The 21,819-nt window shown below is 35.3% G+C and overlaps 1 protein-coding gene and 1 pseudogene across 2 annotated transcripts; both read left to right on the top strand.

Annotated features, from left to right (window-relative positions):
• The first annotated feature begins 7,285 nt into the window (after nucleotides 1–7,285).
• On the top strand, nucleotides 7,286–11,556 carry LOC115959034 (annotated as a pseudogene).
• Nucleotides 11,557–15,366: 3,810 nt separating this feature from the next.
• On the top strand, nucleotides 15,367–21,376 carry LOC115960354 (protein HOTHEAD-like). 2 transcript variants are annotated; one of them, XM_031079208.1, is made up of 5 exons: nucleotides 15,367–15,596; nucleotides 16,101–16,745; nucleotides 17,343–17,755; nucleotides 20,403–20,953; nucleotides 21,205–21,376. In XM_031079208.1, the coding sequence occupies exons 3-5, from the start codon at nucleotides 17,483–17,485 to the stop codon at nucleotides 21,254–21,256; spliced, it is 876 nt and encodes a 291-aa protein (XP_030935068.1). In that variant the 5' UTR covers nucleotides 15,367–15,596; nucleotides 16,101–16,745; nucleotides 17,343–17,482; the 3' UTR covers nucleotides 21,257–21,376. The 2 variants fall into 2 exon arrangements, with proteins under 2 accessions (XP_030935068.1, XP_030935069.1); XM_031079209.1 differs by lacking the exons at nucleotides 20,403–20,953; nucleotides 21,205–21,376 and having other exon boundaries at nucleotides 16,101–16,734; nucleotides 17,343–17,538.
• Nucleotides 21,377–21,819: the final 443 nt, after the last annotated feature.

Here is a 21,819-nt window from a genome sequence, read left to right as displayed (position 1 = left end):
ATGAGGACCACAAAGCATAACTCAAAGCACCATAAAGTCAACAAGAAAACAAACAGAACAAAGTTTTCTTATTATCTCAATGTCTTCTCCCTCTTGGTATATGCATCTCTCCTATGGAATATCTCTCCCCCTACAAATGTGCATGAGAAATAGAATTTCTCCCCCTAAGGATGTGCACAAGAGTTATATAGAAATGACAAAACACTCCAGTATATTCACTAGAGTATACTCTCCCCCTTTTTATCAGGAATAGACAAAGGGTCAAGAAGAAACGAGGGCAAGAGATGAAGGAACGAACAATGATAATGATGCATGAGGGGAGCGAGGTGAATGAGAAAATGAAGCTCAAACCTAAGACAAAGTAAAATGCTACAAAGCATAATATAAATATGACATGCTAGGATGAAGAAGCAAGGTTTATACCAATGCATGACAAGGGTAGCAAATGTGTGTGCAAGAGGTGGCTAAGTGCAATGCATGACCAATGTATGAAAAATGCACATGTGGGGCAAGGTGTGTTAAATACACAACCAATGAACCAAACATGTTCCTAATGAGGAAACATGAGAAACCCCAAAGTTTGGTACTCATTGGAGTCCAAACAAGCGAGAAAATGTCTAAGAGGCATTTTATCAAACACCAAGCATGCACACTATGAACAAAAATGTGAAACAATACATGAACATCATGAAATCCACCCTTAATACATGTTCTAATTGCCACAAGGGGCCAACATCCAATGCAAATCAACAAATAAACCAAACCCATGAAAAAATTTGATAAAAATTAAGTTTTCCCAACCCCTATGATAAAAATCCCAACCAAGAGCATAAAACTCTCCAAAACATAATCCAAAGATCAAAATTAATGAAAAGAATTTATAATTACCTTAGAAATGTTAATGGAATGAAAAACCATTCAAATTGGTTGGGTTTTGATGTAAAAATATTGAAAGAGGGGTTTTAGAGAGGATGTGAGAGGTTTAAAACAAGTTTCCCACAAAAAGCCCTTTAAAAAGCTATTTCTGGACGTTTCGCGACTGGGCGAGTCGCGAGGATCAGTTGCGAAAATTTTCGTGAGTTACGAGAAAGCCGCGAGTCGCGAGGTTCAGTTGCGAAAATTTTCGCGAGTTGCGAGTGAGTCGCGAGCAAGCCGCGAGTGAGTCGCCAAAAACTTCTGGATGAACTCGCGACTGGGGTTTCGCGACTGGCTAGTTGCCAGCTGAGCCGCGAAAAACTCTTACACCTGTTTTTCAATACAAAACATGGTTAAACAATGAAAAACAAAGTAAACACTAAACAAGAACGCAAAGAGTGATAAAAATAACTTCCAAAAACATGTAAAATGATCAAAAATCTTTTTGGATTGAACCATATATGATTGAGCACACACACATCACATTTAGACAAGTACAATCTAACAAATGAATAAGACATTTATTGAACATTAGGCATGTGTGTTGTGTGTATGTATCAAATGTGGAAAAATCCTTAGTCTAGAGTGAAGCTTCAATGATCAATTCAATCAAGTCATACACAACTAGTACTAAGTCGAGTAGTCTATCTCAATTATAGAAATGAACATATATGACCTCCCACAAGAAAATGATTACATAAGATTGAAGCTTTTCATTTGACTTCTAACAATTCATATCATTTGATCATTTTGAATCAATACAACTCATTTTGAGCAATACATCTTATTTTTGAGATTGATGCCTGAAATTTTGATATTTCAATTTGATGAACAAGCCTTTGGCTTTTGGGCATCAAACATTTTCAATACAAGTCGCTTTCCCTTTTTCCTAGTCGAATACTAGTATATGCGACAGCTTTTGTAGCTCATTATCTCTTTTCATTTTGAGATTTACATTTATTGAGCTCTTTAAGCAATAAAAATAAAAGAGTGGGAAGAGATATAAGCACAAGTCTACACAAGTATCAAAACCAACATGACTATTGACAAATCATTCATGACAAGCTTGAAGATCGATTTACAACAATCACACATAGATGTCAAGATTTTTCCCACAAAGATATAAGTGCAAAAATAATAAGCTAAGTTCGAAAATGCACAAAGCCATTTGTACAAAGGTACAAGGCCAAACTCACATGTGATATGTGCTCAAACAAATACGATCAAACTTTATAAATTTTTCACTTTTTATGTGGTTTTGGATTTTTTACTCACACAAAACTAAAATATAAAAGTAAGATAAAAAAAAAAAAAAAAACAAAACAATGCATACAGATAAATGCAAGATGCACAAAATGCATGAAGATATGACATTAAATGCATGAAGGGTCCTATAAAGATCGAAATAATTAGATCAAGGACCAAAAGAGCAAAAGCTCAACCATAGGAACCCTTCCTCATCCAAACAGAATGATTGTTTGGAATGAGTGTCTCATGGGAAGTGAGACGAGCGTTGGAAGAATGAAAACCGGAGATGCACATAGACAAGGAGGTAAGAGCATTAACCACTTTCTTCAACAACTTACCATTTTCCATCCAATCCGGTTTAGCTTTCAAAGCATAACTTCCAAAAAGTTCAAGTTTCTCTTTTCTTTTGATTCTCTTAAGAGCTTGAAACTTAGAGCAATGAGGTCTTAGATGACCAAAGGCACCACAATGGTGACAAACAATATATTTAGGTCCATTAGGCTTTTTGGGAAGGGATCTAACAACAAAGGTTTGTTCTCTTTTTAACTTGGAGCATTGGGGTCTTATGTGACCGATCACACCGCAATGGTGGCAAGTAGGAATAAACTTAGATCTATTCAATTCCCTAGATTGGGACCTAAACAGAGGCTTAGGCTTAAGAGCCTTTCTCTCCACTTTTTGATTTCTTTTGTGTGGAGGAATGTACACCGATTTGTCCTTTGAGGTAGAACACACAATAGGCACAAAATCGGGTACCACAACATGATTGCAACATATATTTTCTTCCATTTTAGCAACAGGTTCAGCAATCAAACACTTGGCATGCATCTTACGAGATTCATTTTCAGATTTAAGATCATCAATAAGTTTGTTAGACAAAACAAGTTTAGCATCCAAGTCCTTATTTAGACATTCAAACTCTTTCACCTTTTCAAGAGAAATTTCAGCAAGATTCTTATATTTGTCAACCAATTTGTTGGATTCATTGAGTTTAGCAATCAAATCATCCTTTTCACAAACTAACTTGCTCAAATTCTTTTGAAACTTCTTAGCATTTTTCTTCAAGAGTTTGTCAACAACACCCATAGATTCAAATAACCTGTCATCACACTTATGAGGATTAACACTCATAGAGGCATTTTCACAAACACGTGGCATATTACATTCATCACCAATCAAATCATGCAAAGAGGCATACAAAGCACAATCCATGGCAAATAGACACAAGGGGTCAAGGATCACATTTAGGTATTTAAACCACAACAAGTGTACCCGCTCTGATACTAATTGAAAGTTCAAATATGTGTATAAACACCCTTGAATGTTTAGACCCCCAATTACAAAATAACCAATTCAAACTTTATGACAAACAACTAGTGTGCGGAAAATGAACATAAGCTATAAACGGAATTGAAAATCAATCTAAGCCAATTATAAATCACATCCACAGCAGAAAATAAAAGGCAAAGATAGAGGGAAGAGAGATGCAAACATAAGGACAACACACGATGTGTTATCGAAGAGGAAACCGAAACCCTCGGTGTAAAACCTCTCCGCCGCCCTCCAAGCGGTCAATAATCCACTCCAAGCCTAATCTACCTGATGTACCTAAGCCTTCTAAGCTTCTTGCTCCAACGAGGTTGCGCCGAACCTTTTTCTTTTCTAGCTTACCGGATTCCGCTACTTGACCATAGCATCCGCCATCCTTGGCATCTTCCAATGCTTACCAAAGCTCCAAAAACTCTCAACACTCCAAATGGGTGTGGGCAGTGTTTGGATAGAAATCTCCTCTTAATAGGTCTAACAATGAGAGAGGGAATAAGAAGAGACTACAAAGATTTCTTTCTAAGAATGAGTAGCTCTCTCTAATTAGGTGGGTGTTTTGAAGAAACCTCTCTTAGGGTTTTTCTTTCTGAATGGCCACACATATTTTGTCGGAATGAAGGGTATTTATACTGGTGTGAGAATGGAATGCAAAGAGTCAGTTTTTCCAAAACAGGGCTGGCTGGCAACTTGACCTCGCGACTTGACTCAGTCGCGAGTTCAAGCCGCGACCTAGCTGAATGGCCAGTCTGGATTTTTGTCCTGTAGTGCTCCAGCTGGCATGACTGTTCAGCTCCCTTGCATGCTCTGCACGTGTGTAACTTTTGGCGGTTTGTAAGCCGCGAGCCTCCCGCGAGATCAAGCCACGAGTTCCTGCTTCACTGCACAGTCTTGAGCATTTCTTCACACTCTCTCCCACACTACCCTTACATGATTCCCACCTAAATACAAGGTTTCTAAGTGCTGTATTATAAGCAAATTTGTCACGGAATAAAGCCAACACATGGTTGATTAAATTCAACCTTACAAAATCCACATTAAGCCATACTACTTAAGATATCAAATGAACGAAGGTGAAGGGCTTAAATCTAAAATCTATTATTCGACAATAGAAGATTTTACCATTTGAGCTAACTTGAATCCACAAAAACATAAGTAATGCTATGAACACAATCTTTTTCAAAACTACTTAGTTGGTAAGTTATTAATTCTTGTATAAACCTATCACTAATGCTATTTTATTATTTAGCATTAACAAGGATAGTGGGTTCCAATTAGTTCATCTGGTAAAATCTCTGATGGTTGAATAAGAGATTTGAGTTTAATCTCTGCTTACACCAAAAACCGATTGGTGTCTTAATTTGATGATAAATAGCACAATCATCAAAATCAGATGTCATAAGTTGAAACTCTATCAAAAAAAAAAAAAATTCTAGGACCACAACCAATTCTACACCAATTTTCACAACTGTTCTAGTGGCAGGCTGAGACTGACTATTTGTCACTTTTACATGAACCTACTACTTTTTTTCCACTGCTCATAGTCAGTCACATCAAATAGTTATGAAAATGAATATGAAATTAGTTGTGGTCCTAAAAGTTTTCTAGCAAGAGTGATTCAGTTGAATATTGTACAAACACTTAGTTTTTAGACACTATATAATGTGGGGGTAAAGGAGGAGAGAGAGCAAATTTGGTAAGAATTCAATAGCAATTCGGTATTAATAATGCCAAATTAGAAGAAAAAATGAGGAGAGAGAAACAAATGTCAAATTTAGCAACCAAATTTGATGTTTAATTTCTTTCCCACTAAGTCTAGGGTCACATATTTGTTCATACATTTTGTCACAATTTAAACATATGACAAACAGTGATTAGATTACTTTTTATTAAGTACTAGTAGTGGACCCATGTGTAAGTAATGTAATTTTATCACACATTAACAAATGTGCAAATTATGTATCAAATTGTGTGGAGGAGTGTGTCCAAAGAAGAATCACCAAACAGATAATAGAAGAGTCTCTTCCTGACTCTCTCATGCATATATTCGTCGCTACTAATTCCTGTTTCGGGTTGCACTTTAAAGATACCAATATTACATAGAGAAATAGGCAGAGAAAGCTTACAATCACCCGGTCCTTCCCAACGTCAATCGTCACAATCTTTTATCAATCTTCCATTTTTTGCATTATAATGTGAAAATAATTGTTGGGTGCAAAGCACCGTATAGGTCCAGCTCACATGCATTGTCAAAGCTCATTTTATGAGCTTGTTTCAAAAGTCTTCAAATTCAGCTTTCCAGCCCACATGCATTATGAGCTTGTTTCAGCTTTCCAGCCCACATGCATTGTCAAAGCTCATTTATGAGCTTGTTTCAAAAGTCTTCAAATTCAGCTTTCTCATTGAGAAATGATCAAGAATTGTGAGAAGTCTAACTTCTCTTAATGAGAAGTGATCCTAACCGTGTTGTACACGCTGAAGAAAAAGAAAAGAAAGAAGCAAAGGCGATTGGGCCTGGCAGAGAGAGCTGAAGCACAGAGAGCAATTCGGCCATTTTTGTGTGTGAGTTCCAGAGTAAGCAAGAAACACAAAAGGAGAGAGCTTCAACCATTTGAGGTGCAGTCCGTGTGAAGAGATGGAGAGAAACACAGTGAGAGTGTGAGAGAGTGAAAAAGAAAAATGAGACATTTTTTCTTTGCTTAAGTTACATACAAAGAAGATAAATTGGTAGAGTTCTCATGAAATTTTTGAGTGCTACAACTATGGAGAGTTGGAGTATTTAAAGGAAGATTTTGCTACTGGTTTTGTGGTGAGATTGTATTTACTCATTGAGATTTATTTGTTGTATATCCAATTTATTGTAGACTCAAGTTTAGTATAAACTTGATAGTTGTAATCTCTATTTCATAGTGGATATTTTTCGGAGTTGTCCCGTGGTTTTTCCCTCTACATTGAAGGGTTTTCAACGTAAAATTTGGTGTTCTGATTGTGTTTATATGATGCTTGCTGAAATTTTTTGTTTCCATAATGTTGCTATTACTTGGTAGTTATATATTTTAATTCACACGTAAACATTGAGGGAATTAGGATTTTTTTTCCAAACAATAATGCCGTGCATGATAAAACTTCCAGTCACAAATCGGTATATATTTTTTGTCTTTCTCATTTTAATTATCGATGCGTGTACGATAAGAAATACCAAATCATTGATGCCTAGTTTGTTTTGATAAGAAATACCAAATCTTAATCCAGAGGAGCTCATGTTTAAGTTGCCTTGCATGTACGCAAGTTTCACGCAATTGAATCATTAAATCATCTATATATATGTAGGGCTTGCTCATTAAAATTATCACTATATACCTATTTGGTTTGGACGTTTTACTATGTTTCAGTGTTTGCGTTTCGGGCATTGGACCCATGCTACAGTTGCACGCAGTAAACGCGTCCTTCTTCTTCTTCTTTTTTTTTTTTGTTTTTTTTTTTTTGTTTTTTTTTTTGTTTGTTTGTTTGTTTTCACGCGTTTCAAGAGTAATGCGGCTACTGTTCATGAACAGTAGCCACAAATGTTGACTTTTCCACGGTGAACAGTGCATCCGTGCACTGTTCACAGACCCACAAATTTTACTTTTCAGTAACTTTTTCATTAAAAATGGGTCCCACGGCATTATTCACACATTTAAAAAATATTTTGCTATAGTGTTTTCAGTTTCAGTTTTCAGTTTCAGCAAAAATAAGTTCAATCCAAACAGACCCTATATCCAAACAGACCCTATATATAACTTCATTGTAGCTCCAAAAAATATAGAACAACGTAGGGGATCTTTAAAAGAAATCTCAGTTTTCACTTCTTAAAAAGAGATTGCTTGGCTTTTGGTTCTGTAAAGAAGATTTCAGCAATTTTTGATATGGGCTCGCGATGTTATAGCTTTATAGGGGCTATTCTTGTTGGAATTCTCATGTTTCATGGCTTTGTTCACGCAGAAAAAGGTGCACAATATGTTTTAGTCTACAGTTTGTTCTCCCCATGAGACAAGGTATAATAGAGACATACACTAATATTAGGTTTAACTCACTTTCAAAATGTCTAGGTGGCCTAGCTATATTTTATGCTTTGAAATGTGAGAACACAATATCCTAGTCTTGTAGACTGAACTTGTGTTTAATCAACTATACTTGGTCTAATTGATCTTGTTCGAAATTGAATTGGTGTTTATTTCTATCACACATGGTAAGGAAAAAAGAAAAAGAAAAGGTATCAAAAGCCCACACTAATCTTAGAAAATAGTAAATTTAGGATTTTAGTGGAGACGAATTTATCACCTACTTTGATACTATAATAACTTATTGATGGTCTCAAAAGAAGTTATTAAAAAAATAGTAAAACTAATGATTTAATCATTATTCTAACACTCATCACTGTATGGAACCATTTTTATTGTTCCAACTTCTCTTGTATCTCTTTTCCTTTCTACATGCAGCTCCAAACTACACATTTGTCAGAGAAGCAACTTCGGCCCCAGCAATCACATATTATGACTACATAATCATTGGCGGAGGGACCTCTGGGTGTCCACTAGCAGCAACACTTTCACAAAATGCAAGGGTCTTAGTCCTCGAAAGAGGAGGATCTCCTTACGGCAATCCAAACATAACCAACATAGAAAATTTCTGAGACACTCTTTCGGATACGTCTCCTACATCTCCTACTCAACAATTCACTTCTGAAGACGGTGTATACAATGCTCGAGCACGCGTTTTAGGCGGTGGAACCGCCTTGAATGGCGGATTCTACTCACATGCTAGCACTCGCTATGTAAAGGAAGCTGGTTGGGACGAGACATTGGTGAACAAATCTTATGAATGGGTGGAAAAGTTGGTGGTGTTTAAGCCACCAAAGGTAGAGTATCTTGCTGTGAGAGATAGTTTGCTTGAGGCTGGGGTGTTGCCCTATAATGGGTTTACGTATGATCATTTGAATGGGACAAAAATTGGAGGAACGATTTTTGATAAGAAGGGTCATAGACACACTGCGGCAGATTTGCTTGAGTATGCTGATCCAAGAAAGATTACTGTCTATTTGCATGCAACTGTGTACAAGATCTTTTTTAAGTATAATAATGGTAAGGCTTTTTCATTGAGTACTTGTATGATATGTCTTACCTATTGTAACATGAGGTGGGTGCATGGGTTCAGTTGGATTGAATTTGAAGTTTTTTCAACCTAACTCGACTTTTTCAAGTTAAGAAATCTCCATTTTCCAATGATCTAATCAAATCCAAATCAGCCAATGATAACTCTAAAACCAACCCAATACGTAGGGATTGGGTTGGATTGTTGGTTTAGAGTAATTTTCTTAGGCATAATAAAAAATATTTTGAGTTTTTTTTTTTAATATTCAAACTTATTATTTAATAAATGATTGCAATTTATATAATTGAGTCTAACATTCTGAATTCATTTAAAACTATCAAAGTTAAACTAGTTAAGTCCCAAAATCCAAAAATTCATAAACAAAACGAACAACTTTAAAATATAGTATATACTTTGTAATTATTAATAATGTGGTTGGGTCAGTTTAGTTGGGTTGAAAGTTTTGTCAATTCTAACTCAACCTGACCCAAATTACAAGAATATTTAAAACATAATCCACCCATCAACCCAAAAATAAACAAAGGAAAAAAAAAAGAGATAATTTCGTCTTGATCATTTTGATGCAGGAACAGAAAGACCACAAGCTTATGGTGTGGTTTTCAAAGATGCATCGAGAGTGTTTCACAAAGCATACTTAATGAAGAACTCGGGCAAAAATGGCCCATTAGCATTAATTTTTGAAATATTTAGCAACAGAGCACTGTTTCGGAAATAATTAGGGAAATACCACTTTTTCGGGCCCTATAGCGGCGTTTTCCTGCAAAAATTTTTTATAAGTCCCATAACAGGTTCAAGGGGCCCTATAGTGGCGTTTTTAAGCCCTATAGTGACGTTTTTGGGCCCTATAGCGGCGTTTTCCTGCAAAAATTTTTTATAAGTCCCATAACAGGTTCAACGGGCCCTATAGTGGCGTTTTTAAGCCCTATAGTGACGTTTTTGGGCCCTATAGCGGCGTTTTCCTGCAAATTTTTTTTATAACTCCCCCATAACAGGTTCAAGGGGCCCTATAGTGGCGTTTTTTAAGCCCTATAGTGACGTTTTCGGACCCTATAGCGGCGTTTTCGGAAAAAGTGGTATTTCCCTAATTATTTTCGAAACAGTGCTCTGTTGCTAAATATTTCAAAAATTAATGCTAATGGGCCATTTTGGCCGAAGAACTCGAATTCAATGAATGAGGTAATATTATCAGCCCGTGCAACTGGAAGCCCACAGCTATTGATGTTGAGTGGTATTGGGCCTAGTGACCATCTCCAGGCCCATGGGATCAAGGTAGTATTGGACCAACCCTTGGTGGGTCAAGGAATGGCTGATAATCCAATGAATGTCCTCATGATTCCCTCTCCAATTCCAGTTGAAGTGTTTCTGATTCAAACTGTGGGCATCACTAGGTTTGGTAACTATATTGAAGCAATCAGTGGACTGAGTCTGAGTTTTTTACTTTCTTCTTCAGCTCAAAAACTTTCTAGAGACCCAGGGCTGTTCGTAAATAAGGTTTTAACTTCCTACTCCATATTTACATTTTAAAAGTTAAAATTTATTTATTATATCTATAATTGTGTATAATATATAGGACGTATTTTGACACCATGAATGCATAATGATGTTACAAAGTGAAGGACAGTTTATCCCCAAACTTTCCAATCAAAACTTCAATCAACGCCATTTGTTTTGGGACAAAGTTTATCTCCAAGCTATTTTTTTCAAATCGGATGTTAATTACTATTTGATCCAAAACGTATTTTTATTCATAATTTTTTATTACAAAAACTTGAAATTTGAACATTTGATTAATAACATAACTACTGATTTTTGATTTTTTTGAAATTTTGCAAGCATGAAGAATATAAAAAGAAAATACAATTTAACTCTGAATTTGTTAAAATTCACATCCAGTAAAATGATATAAATGAAGTTAGAAGATTTTCTCTCCAAACTAGTTTGGAAAAAAACTCTCTCAAAGCAAATGGCATTGATTGAAGTTTTGATTGGAAAATCCACATGGAGTCCCTTTTGCCTATCAAATTCAAAGTAAGCTGATGCATATTCAGTAGTCCATGATGTGAATTTTTAAACAAGATATGAATCTATTTGTTCTTGATCGTAACAAATTAATTACTAGCTAGATATATCATTGCGTTTTTTATTGGAACACATTTGCACATTACATTCTCAAAATGTATAGGATAACTCGATTTCAAATAAACATTGATATAATTATATTTGTAATTATTTACATAAGATAAATATTAAGTCTCAATTCATAATCATGTGCATTCTCTTAATATATTGGACAGGGCAAAATTTAGGAGGTACAACATGAACTATGCTTAGGTTTTTTCCGATTGAATAAGTTTATCTACTTAAATGAATAAGGAGTAATTACAGTAAATCCACTTGTGCTTAGGCCCGAATTCACTTTGTCTACCCATGATTTAAAAAGTATTACTTTACCCATCTAAGATTTACTCTGTTTGTTTTCCGTAATCCACTTTTGTTAAAAACAAGGATAAATATGTATTTTTGCACTCTTTTTATGTCTTTCTTCTCCCAAAACAAAAACAAAAAAAATAAGTACAAAATCAAAAGAAAAGAAAATAAAATCAAAAGAAGTCATTTGTAAAAATTTAGAAACTTGACTCAAGAACTTTAATAGATCACAAAATGTCATTGCAACACTAAAGGCAAAATATACTGAATCTTAACTCTATCCATTGTTTCTTTTTACTTGATTTCATTTATTTCTTAGGCTCTCTCTCTCTCTCCTCTCCGTCTCTTTGTCTCTTTATCTCTTTGTTCTGTCTTTGTCTCTCTCATCCCTTACTTTGGTTTAGATTGGTGGTAGTTTTGGGTCAAAGTGGGGATAGTGGAGGAGCATAAGAATGGCTGTATGGGTTTGGATTTTGATTTGTGGAGGAGGAGCACAACTGCCTTGGGTTTGGGTTTGAAGGAGAAGTATGGCATATGGGTTGTTGTGGTCGATCTGAGATTTTGGGTTGTTGCGATGTCATCATGGCTAGGGTGGGTCATTGGTGTTGCTGTTGGTGGCTCTCTTTCTTCGCTCAAAAACCAAACCCCAAACCCTCTGTCTAAGCCGTTTGTTGTTTGATTTAGGGATTGAGTTTCTTTTAGAGTTTAGGATTTGAAAAAAATGGAGTTTGGGGCATGGCTACTAAATGAATCGTGGGTTTGGATGTGTGTGGTTGTGTTGGTTTTTGTATGTCTGAGCTCCTACATCAAATAGAGTAGTAATGGCTTTTGTACAAAAGACAAAGGGGACAAATATGACTTGCTTCAAGCTGCTTAATTAACATCCTTTTGCAGTAGAAGAGGCATCTATTCACAATCTTAAATGAGTTATCAAATACGGTTCAAATCAACAATTTAAACCCTCTTCCCAAAAAGTTGTTGGTCAAAATACTTATGGCGATAAATTAGAAACCAAGATCAGTGCAAAACTTTAGAAGAAAAACAATACTATTTATTAAGTTCAAAATTGCAACAACACTTGTATTAAACGTTGGTTGTACGGAGGAGAGGACCAACCACACAATAGCTCTGTTGGTCTAAGCTTTTAATGTCTCTTGAGTAATGGGTTTGATGCAGTTGGTATGAATTGGGGAAGGAGTTTGGAGCTTGTTTTTTTTGGTTTCTTTGATGGTGGGTTTTTTATTTCAGACAATGAATTTATTTGTTGGTGGATTTTGATGGTGGTGGGTTTCATTGTTTTGATGGCGAGTTTCTTTGACGGTGGATTTTAGACAGTGGGTTTTGATGCCGGGTTTCTTTGTTTAAAGAGTTTTTATTGGGTTTGAATTGGTTGGATGTTTTTTTATTTTTGCAAAACCCTATTTTTTGATCTTATTTTCTCTTGGTTTTGTATATATATATTGTGGGTCCGGGAGGTCTACTATCCGGCCCAAACTCCATCTGGGCCCAGGGCCCGTGCCGAGGAGGTATTTTGCCGAGGGCGAATAATCGATGGCCGGGGTGTCAAGGAGAACGGCTGAGAAACTACCCTGTCCTCGGCATTCCAGAGTTTCAATGGGAAGACCAACATCTTGGTGGAGGCTATCCCCAAACAGCCCCCTAAAGGGGACGTAAGTGGAAGGGGGCCCATAGGGAAGCAGGGTGTAGGATTGGATCAAGGAAATGCGTCCCCTCCGCATTAAATGCATCTGCCAACACCCAGATCCGATTAAATGAGAAAAGACGTTTGGACGGTGTAGACTTCAATCTTCGCCACTAGTGGAAAGTAAGACGGGACGGTTGATGGGATGGATACAGAAATAAGCCCCTGCCTGACCAACAAGTGGAGGGCCAGGATCAACCAAGACGGACTATATAATAAAAAGGTAGGTGCACCAAGCAAGGGGCTGGGAAAAATGGCCAAAAACCAGAGCCTCCCAGCCCACCTCCAGGGGAAGGACTCCAGGGGTGAAGGAAACTTAACCATGTATGAACACCACGAAAGACCCACCGTCTGGTGACCAAGGCCTAGCCTTTCAAACCCACGCTCTACAAATGATATTGTTTGGGCCCTTTTACGTGCGAACCCAACGCTGTTACGGTCCGCCACGAATCGTGTCCTTACATATATATATATATATATATATTTTTTTTTTTTGGTGAGAGGAGAGAGACATAAAAGGGGGTAAAAATACATATTTACCCATGTTTTTAACAGAGGTGGTTACGGAAAACAAACGGAGCAAATCTTAGGTGGGTAAAGTGATACTTTTCAAACCACGGGTAACCTAAATTGTTGAAAATGTAGAAAAACATGGCAAAAAAGAAAAGTCAACAAAGGAAGCACCTCTTCATCTTGAACTCCACTTCACCTATATCTTAAGCTATAGTTCCTAAGATGCAAACACATGACACATGGAAAACATTTTTAAAAAGTTATTACACACGTTCATGTATGATATCGATATAGATGAAACCTAAAATCTATTATTTGACAATAAGAGACTTTATCATTTGAGCTAATTTGAATCCACAAAAACATAAGTAATGCTATGAATACAATCTTTTTCAAAACCGCTTAGTTGGTAAGTTATTAATTCTTGTATAAACCTATCACTAATACTATTTTATTTTTTAGCATTAACAAGGATAGTGGATTCCAATTAGTTCATCTGATAAAATTCTTGATGGTTGAATAAGAGATTTGAATTTAATCTTTGCTTACACCAAAAACCGACCGGTGTCTTAGTTTGATGATAAAGAGCACAATCATCAAAATCGGATGTCATAAGTCGAAACTCTATCAAAAAAAAAAAAAAAAAAATTCTAGGACCACAACCAATTCTACACCAATTTTCACAACTATTTTAGTGGCAGACTGAAACTGACTATCTGTCACTTTTACATAAACCTATTACTTTTTTTTCACTGCTCACAGTCAGTCACATCAAACAATTATAAAAATGAATATGAAATTAGTTGTGGTCCTAAAAGTTTCCTAACAAGAGTGATTCAGTTGAATATTGTACAAACACTAGTTTTTAGACACTATATGATGTGGGGGATGATTTTGTGGAGTAAAGGAGGAGAGAGAGCAAATTTGGTAAGAATTCAATAGCAATTCGGTATTAATAATGCCAAATTAGAAGAAAAAATGAGGAGAGAGAAACAAATGTCAAATTTGGCAACCAAATTTGATGTTTAATTTCTTTCCCAACAAGTGTAGGGTCACATATTTGTTCACACACTTTGTCACAACTTAAACATACAGCAAATAATGATTAGATTACTTTTTATTAAGTACTAATAGTGGACTCATGTGTAAGTGATGTAATTTTATCACACATTAACAAATGTACAAATTATGTATCAAATTGTGTGGAGAAGTGTGTCCAAAGAAGAATCACCAAACATATAATAGAAGAATATGTTCCTGACTCTCTCATGCATATAGTCGTCGCTACTACTTCTAGTTTCGGGTTGCACTTTGAAGATACCCAGTGGCGGAGCTGGGAATTTATTTTTGGGGGGGCCATATATGAATTTTTGTGTGTGTGTGTGAAATGTAAAATAGTAATATACAATACTTCATAACTCAATTTTTTCTCTTTTATTTGTTGAGATAATTGTTAAAATACTTATGTGTTCATTTTAAATAAGATGAATGTTTAATTATTATAATTTATTGACATATGTATTTATGGATTGTATTTTATTTAAATGAAAATTAAGTTTATTTTTAGACTTTTTTAAATATATATGTATATTATCAGGTATGAGGAGTTAAAATGATAAAGTTATTTAGAAATTTACAGAATTTTTAAGATATTTTCAAAAATAAATTTATTTTTTTCAAAAATTTTGAGGGGACCCAGGCCCCCCTTGGTCATCAAGTGGCTCCACCATTGAAGATACCAATATTACAGGGAGAAATAGGCAGAGAAAGCTTACAATCACCCGGTCCTTCCCAACGTCAATCGTCACAATCTTTATCAATCTTCCATTTTTTGCATTATAATGTGAAAATAATGCCGTGCACGATAAAACTTCCAGTCACAAATCGGTATTTATTTTTTGTCTTTTCTCATTTTAATTATCGATGCGTGTGCGATAAGAAATACCAAATCATTGATGCCCTGTTTGTTTGGATAAAAAATACCAAATCTTAATCCAAAGGAGCTCATTTTTAAGTTGCCTTGCGTGTACGCAAGTTTCACGCAATTGAATCATTAAATCATCTATATATATGTGGGGCTTGCTCATTAAAATTATCACTATATATGACTTCATTGTAGCTCCCAAAAAATATAGAACAACTTAGGGGATCTTTAAAAGAAATCTCAGTTTTCACTTCTTAAAAGGAGATTGCTTGGCTTTTGGTTCTGTAAAGAAGATTTCAGCAATTTTTGATATGGGCTCGCAATGTTATAGCTTTACAGGGGCTATTCTTGTTGGAATTCTCATGTTTCATGGCTTTGTTCACGCAGAAAAAGGTGCACAATATGTTTTAGTTTACAGTTTGTTCTCCCCATGAGACACGGTATAATAGAGACATACACTAATATTAGGTTTAACTCACTTTCAAAATGTCTAGGTGGCCTAGCTATATTTTATGCTTTGAAATGTGAGAACACAATATCCTAGTCTTGTAGACTGAACTTGTGTTTAGTCAACCATACTTGGTCTAATTGCTTGGTCTAATTGATCATATTCGAAATTGAACTGGTGTTTTTTTGTATCACACATTGTAAGAAAAAAAAAAAAAAAAGGTATTCAAAGTCCACACTAATCTTAGGAAATAGCAAATTTAGGACTTTAGTGGAGACAGGGTCATCACCTACTTTGATACTACAATAATTTATTGATTGTCTCAAAAGAAGCTATTAAAAAATAGTAAAACTAATAATTTAATCATTAATCTAATACTATTCATCACTGTATTGAACCATTTTTATTGTTCCAACTTCTCTTATATCTCTTTTCCTTTCTAATTGCAGCTCCAAACTACACATTTGTCAGAGAAGCAACTTCCGCCCCAACAATCACATATTACGACTACATAATCATTGGCGGAGGGACCTCTGGGTGTCCACTAGCAGCAACACTTTCACAAAATGCAAGGGTCTTAGTCCTCGAAAGAGGAGGATCTCCTTACGGCAATCCAAACATAACCAACATAGAAAATTTCTCAGACACTCTTTCGGATACGTCTCCTACATCTCCTACTCAACAATTCACTTCTGAAGACGGTGTATACAATGCTCGAGCACGCGTTTTAGGCGGTGGAACCGCCTTGAATGGCGGATTCTACTCACATGCTAGCACTCGCTATGTAAAGGAAGCTGGTTGGGACAAGACATTGGTGAACAAATCTTATGAATGGGTGGAGAAGTTGGTGGTGTTTAAGCCACCAAAGGTAGAGTATCAAGTTGCTGTGAGAGATAGTTTGCTTGAGGCTGGGGTGTTGCCCTATAATGGGTTTACGTATGATCATTTGAATGGGACAAAAATTGGAGGAACGATTTTTGATAAGAAGGGTCATAGACACACTGCGGCAGATTTGCTTGAGTATGCTGATCCAAGAAAGATTACTGTCTATTTGCATGCAACTGTGTACAAGATCTTTTTTAGGTATAATAATGGTAAGGCTTTTTCATTGAGTACTTGTATGATATGTCTTACCTATTGTAACATGAGGTGGGTGCATGGGTTCAGTTGGATTGAATTTGAGGTTTTTTCAACCTAACTCGACTTTTTCAAGTTAAGAAATCTCCATTTTCCAATGATCTAATCAAATCCAAATCAGCCAATGATAACTCTAAAACCAACCCAATACGTAGGGATTGGGTTGGATTGTTGGTTTAGAGTAATTTTCTTAGGCATAATAAAAAATATTTTGAGTTTTTTTTTTTAATATTCAAACTTATTATTTAATAAATGATTGCAATTTATACAATTGAGTCTAACATTCTGAATTCATTTAAAACTATCAAAATTAAACTAGTTAAGTTCCAAAATCCAAAAATTCATAAACAAAACGAACAACTTTAAAATATAGTATATACTTTATAGTTATTAATAATGTGGTTGGGTCAGTTTAGTTGGGTTGAAAGTTTTGTCAATCCTAACTCAACCTGACCCAAATTACAAGAATATTTAAAACATAATCCACCCATCAACCCAAAAATAAACAAAGGAAAAAAAAAAGAGATAATTTCGTCTTGATCATTTTGATGCAGGAACAGAAAGACCACAAGCTTATGGTGTGGTTTTCAAAGATGCATCGAGAGTGTTTCACAAAGCATACTTAATGAAGAACTCGAATTCAATGATTGAGGTAATATTATCAGCCGGTGCAATTTGAAGCCCACAGCTATTGATGTTGAGTGGTATTGGGCCTAGTGACCATCTCCAGGCCCATGGGATCAAGGTAGTATTGGACCAACCCTTGGTGGGTCAAGGAATGGCTGATAATCCAATGAATGTCCTCATGATTCCCTCTCCAATTCCAGTTGAAGTGTCTCTGATTCAAACTGTGGGCATCACTAGGTTTGGTAACTATATTGAAGCAATCAGTGGACTGAGTCTGAGTTTTTTACTTTCTTCTTCAGCTCAAAAACTTTCTAGAGACCCAGGGCTGTTCGTAAATAAGGTTTTAACTTCCTACTCCATATTTACATTTTAAAAGTTAAAATTTATTTATTTTATATATAATTGTGTATAATATATATGATGCATTTTGACACCATGAATGCATAATGATGTCACAAAGTGAAAGACAAAGTTTATCTCCAAACTTTCCAATCAAAACTTCAATCAATGTCAATTGCTTTGGGACAAAGTTTATCTCCAAGCTATTTTGTTCAAATCGGATGTTAATTACTATTTGATCCACAAACGTATTTTTATTCATAATTTTTTATTACAAAAACTTGAAATTTGAATATTTGATTAAAAACATAACTATTGATTTTTGATTTTTTTGAAATTTTGCAAGCATGAAGAATATAAAAAGAAAATACAATTTAACTGTGAATTTGTTAAAATTCACATCCAGTAAAATGATATAAATGAAGTTAGAAGATTTTCTCTCCAAACTAGTTTGGAAAAAAACTCTCTCAAAGCAAATGGCATTGATTGAAGTTTTGATTGGAAAATCCACATGGAGTCCCTTTTGCCTATTAAATTCAAAGTAAGCTGATGCATATTCAGTAGTCCATGATGTGAATTTTTAAACAAGATATGAATCTATTTGTTCTTGATCGTAACAAATTAATTACTAGCTAGATATATCATTGCGTTTTTTATTGGAACACATTTGCACATTACATTCTCAAAATGTATAGGATAACTCGATTTCAAATAAACACTGATATAATAATATTTGTAATTATTTACATAAGATAAATATTAAGTCTCAACTCATAATCATGTGCATTCTCTTAATATATTGGATAGGGCAAAATTTAGGAGGTACGACATGAACTATACTTAGGTTTTTTCCTATTGAATAAGTTTATCTACTTAAATGAATAAGGAGTAATTACAATAAACCCACTTATGGTTAGATTCAAAATCAATTTGTCTACCCATGATTTGAAAAGTATTACTTTACCCACCTGAGATTCGCTTTGTTTGTTTTCCGTAACCCACTTTTGTTAAAAATAAGGATAAATATGTATTTTTGAACTCTTTTTATGTCTCTTTCCTCCCAAAAAAAAAAAAAAAAAAACTACATACAAAATCAAAAGAAAATAAAATAAAATCAAAAGAAGTCATTTGTAAAAATTTAGAAACTTGACTTAAGAACTTTAATAGATCACAAAATGTCATTGCAACACTAAAGACAAAATATACTGAATCTTAACTCAATCCATTGTTTCTTTTTACTTGATTTCATTTATTTCTCAGACTCTCTCTCTCTCTCCTCTCCGTCTCTGTCTCTTTATCTCTTTGTTTTGTCTTTGTCTCTCTCATCTCTTACTCTGGTTTAGATTGGTGGTAGCTTTAGGTCAGAGTGGGGATAGTGGAGGAGCACAAGAATGGTTGTATGGGTTTGGGTTTTGATTTGTGGAGGAGGAGCACAGCTCCCTTGGGTCTGGGCTTGAAGGAGAAGCATGACATATGGGTTGTTGTGGTCAATCTGAGATTTTGGGCTGTTGGGATGGTCACGTCTTGGTTGTGGTGTCGTCATGGCTGGGGTAGGTCACTGGTGTTGTTGTTGGTGGCTCTCTTTCTTCGCTCAAAAACCAAACCCGAAACCCTCTGTCTAAGCTATTTTTTGTTTGATTTAGGGATTGGGTTTCTTTTAGTTATTAGGATTTGAAAAAATGGAGTTTAGGGCATGGCTACTGAATGAATCGTGGGTTTGGATCTGTGTGGTTGTGTTGGTTTTTGTATGCTTGAGCTCCTACATCAAATAGAGTAGTAATGGCTTTTGTACAAAAGACAAAGGGGACAAAAATGGCTTGCTTCAAGTTGCTTAATTAACATCCTTTTGCAGTAGAAGAGGCATCTATTCACAATCTTAAGTGAGTTATCAAATACGGTTCAAATCAACAATTTAAACCCTCTTCCCAAAAAGTTGTTGGTCAAAATACTTATGGCGATAAATTAGAAACCAAGATCAGTACAAAACTTTAGAAGAAAAACAATACCATTTATTAAGTTCAAAATTGCAACAGCACTTGTATTAAACGTTGGTTGTATGGAGGAGAGGACCAAACACACAATAGCTTGGTTACTCTAAGCTTTTAATGTCTCTTGAGTAAATGGGTTTGATGTAGTTGGTATGAATTGGGGAAGGAGTTTGGAGCTTGTTTTTTTTGGTTTCTTTGATGGTGGATTTTTCATTTCAGACAATGAATTTATTTGTTGGTGGATTTTGATGATGGTGGGTTTCACTGTTTTGATGGCGAGTTTCTTTGGTAGTGGATTTCAGACAGTGGATTTTGATGTCGGGTTTCTTTGTTTAAAGAGTTTTTATTGGGTTTGAATTGGTTGGATGTTTTTGATTTTTGCAAAACCCTCTTTTTTGATCTTATTTTCTCTTGGTTTTGTATTTTTTTTTTTTTATAAAAATATATATTTACCCATGTTTTTAACAGAGGTGGTTACGGAAAACAAATAAAGCAAATCTCAGGTGGGTAAAGTGATACTTTTTAAACCACGGGTAGGCAAAGTGAATTCAAGCCTAATTATAGGTAGGTTTAGTGTAATTACCCCAATGAATAAATTAACTTAAAAAAAAAAAAAAAAAAAAAAAAAAAAAAACTACTATGACTTTGCTTAAATTGCAGACTGACCAGCCCTTCACAGTGCCCACAAAAGCAATGGCTGAAGCTGCTGAAATCATAAATGCCATTGCCAAGGCAAGTTTTAAAGGTGGTGTGATAGTTGAAAAAGTCACAGGTCCCCTCTCCACTGGCTATCTCGAGCTTCGGAACACAAATCCGAATGACAATCCAGCAGTTACCTTTAACTATTTCAAAGAACCAGAGGACCTAAGGAGGTGTGTTCTAGGCATGAGGACCATTATAGAAGTTGTAAATACATATCCATTTTCAAAGTTCCGGTATAGCAACATGACAGTGCAAGCACTGATAGATATGATGGTGAGTTTACAATTGAACAAGAGGCCGCGACATCCTAGTGCTTCGTTTTCCTTGGAACAGTTTTGTATAGACACGGTCATAACCATTTGGCATTTCCATGGAGGTTGCCAAGTTGGTAAGGTTGTTGATCGTGATTATAAGGTTCTTGGTGTGGATGCGTTAAGGGTCATTGATGGCTCAACATTTTTACGCTCACCTGGGACTAATCCTCAAGCTACTGTTATGATGCTTGGAAGGTAAAAGCTTAAGCCAGTGGAAAATAGAGAATTTAATCATTTAACTATTATTTTAAGACTTAAATTTCTCTTTAATGGGTCCAACGTGCATGATTTTAACCTTAAAAGTAAGAGATAGAGTGGAGACAACGTTTAATTAAACTTTAATAATACATACGTTTAAGATATTAAGAAATGGTAAATTTGATCAATTAAAATTTATTTCCACATTCTGTTAGTCTTAACTTGCAAATTTTCCCCTTTGGATGCAGGTATATGGGAGAGAAGATTTTGCATGAAAGATGTTCACATGGGAGGAAGTAGAAGATGATTTTATACTTAGATTTTACAAGTATCAGGGGGGGCTTAATGCATTTGGAGGCTTAAGGTGAAAATTGAAATCAATGCCTTTTATATTTTTAAATATGACTTTAAAAAAAAAAATTACTTAAACTCTATTATTTTTTTTTAGATGCAAGATTATTACCAATTGTAAAGTTGTAATTTACAACTATGTGTTTTGTTGGCTTTATTCCGTGCCAAATTTGATTGTAATTTCATTCAATCTGTTGTACCCTGTATTTATTGTGGGATTTAATTGTAAGGGTTGTGTGATAGAGAGAGAGAGAGAGAGAGAGTGTGTGAAGACTCAAGCTATTGAAGACAAAAGGGTTTTCGCGGGTAACTCGCGACTAAGCATCCCGCGAAATGATGCATGTGCCCTGCACATGACTGGAATGCGAAGAGTCAGGATAGATGGAGACAGCTGTGTTTCGCGAGTATCTCATGGGTAAGGCCTTCCTGCGAGACATTCTATTCTGCCAATCTGTACTATCTAATACACATCTTTTGTACCCATACTATATATACCCTCATTACCCACAATT

The sequence above is a fragment of the Quercus lobata genome, chromosome 9 (assembly GCF_001633185.2).
Source record: "Quercus lobata isolate SW786 chromosome 9, ValleyOak3.0 Primary Assembly, whole genome shotgun sequence".
NCBI classification, from domain to species: Eukaryota; Viridiplantae; Streptophyta; class Magnoliopsida; order Fagales; family Fagaceae; genus Quercus; species Quercus lobata.
This window is presented reverse-complemented; position numbering and strand designations above follow the sequence as displayed.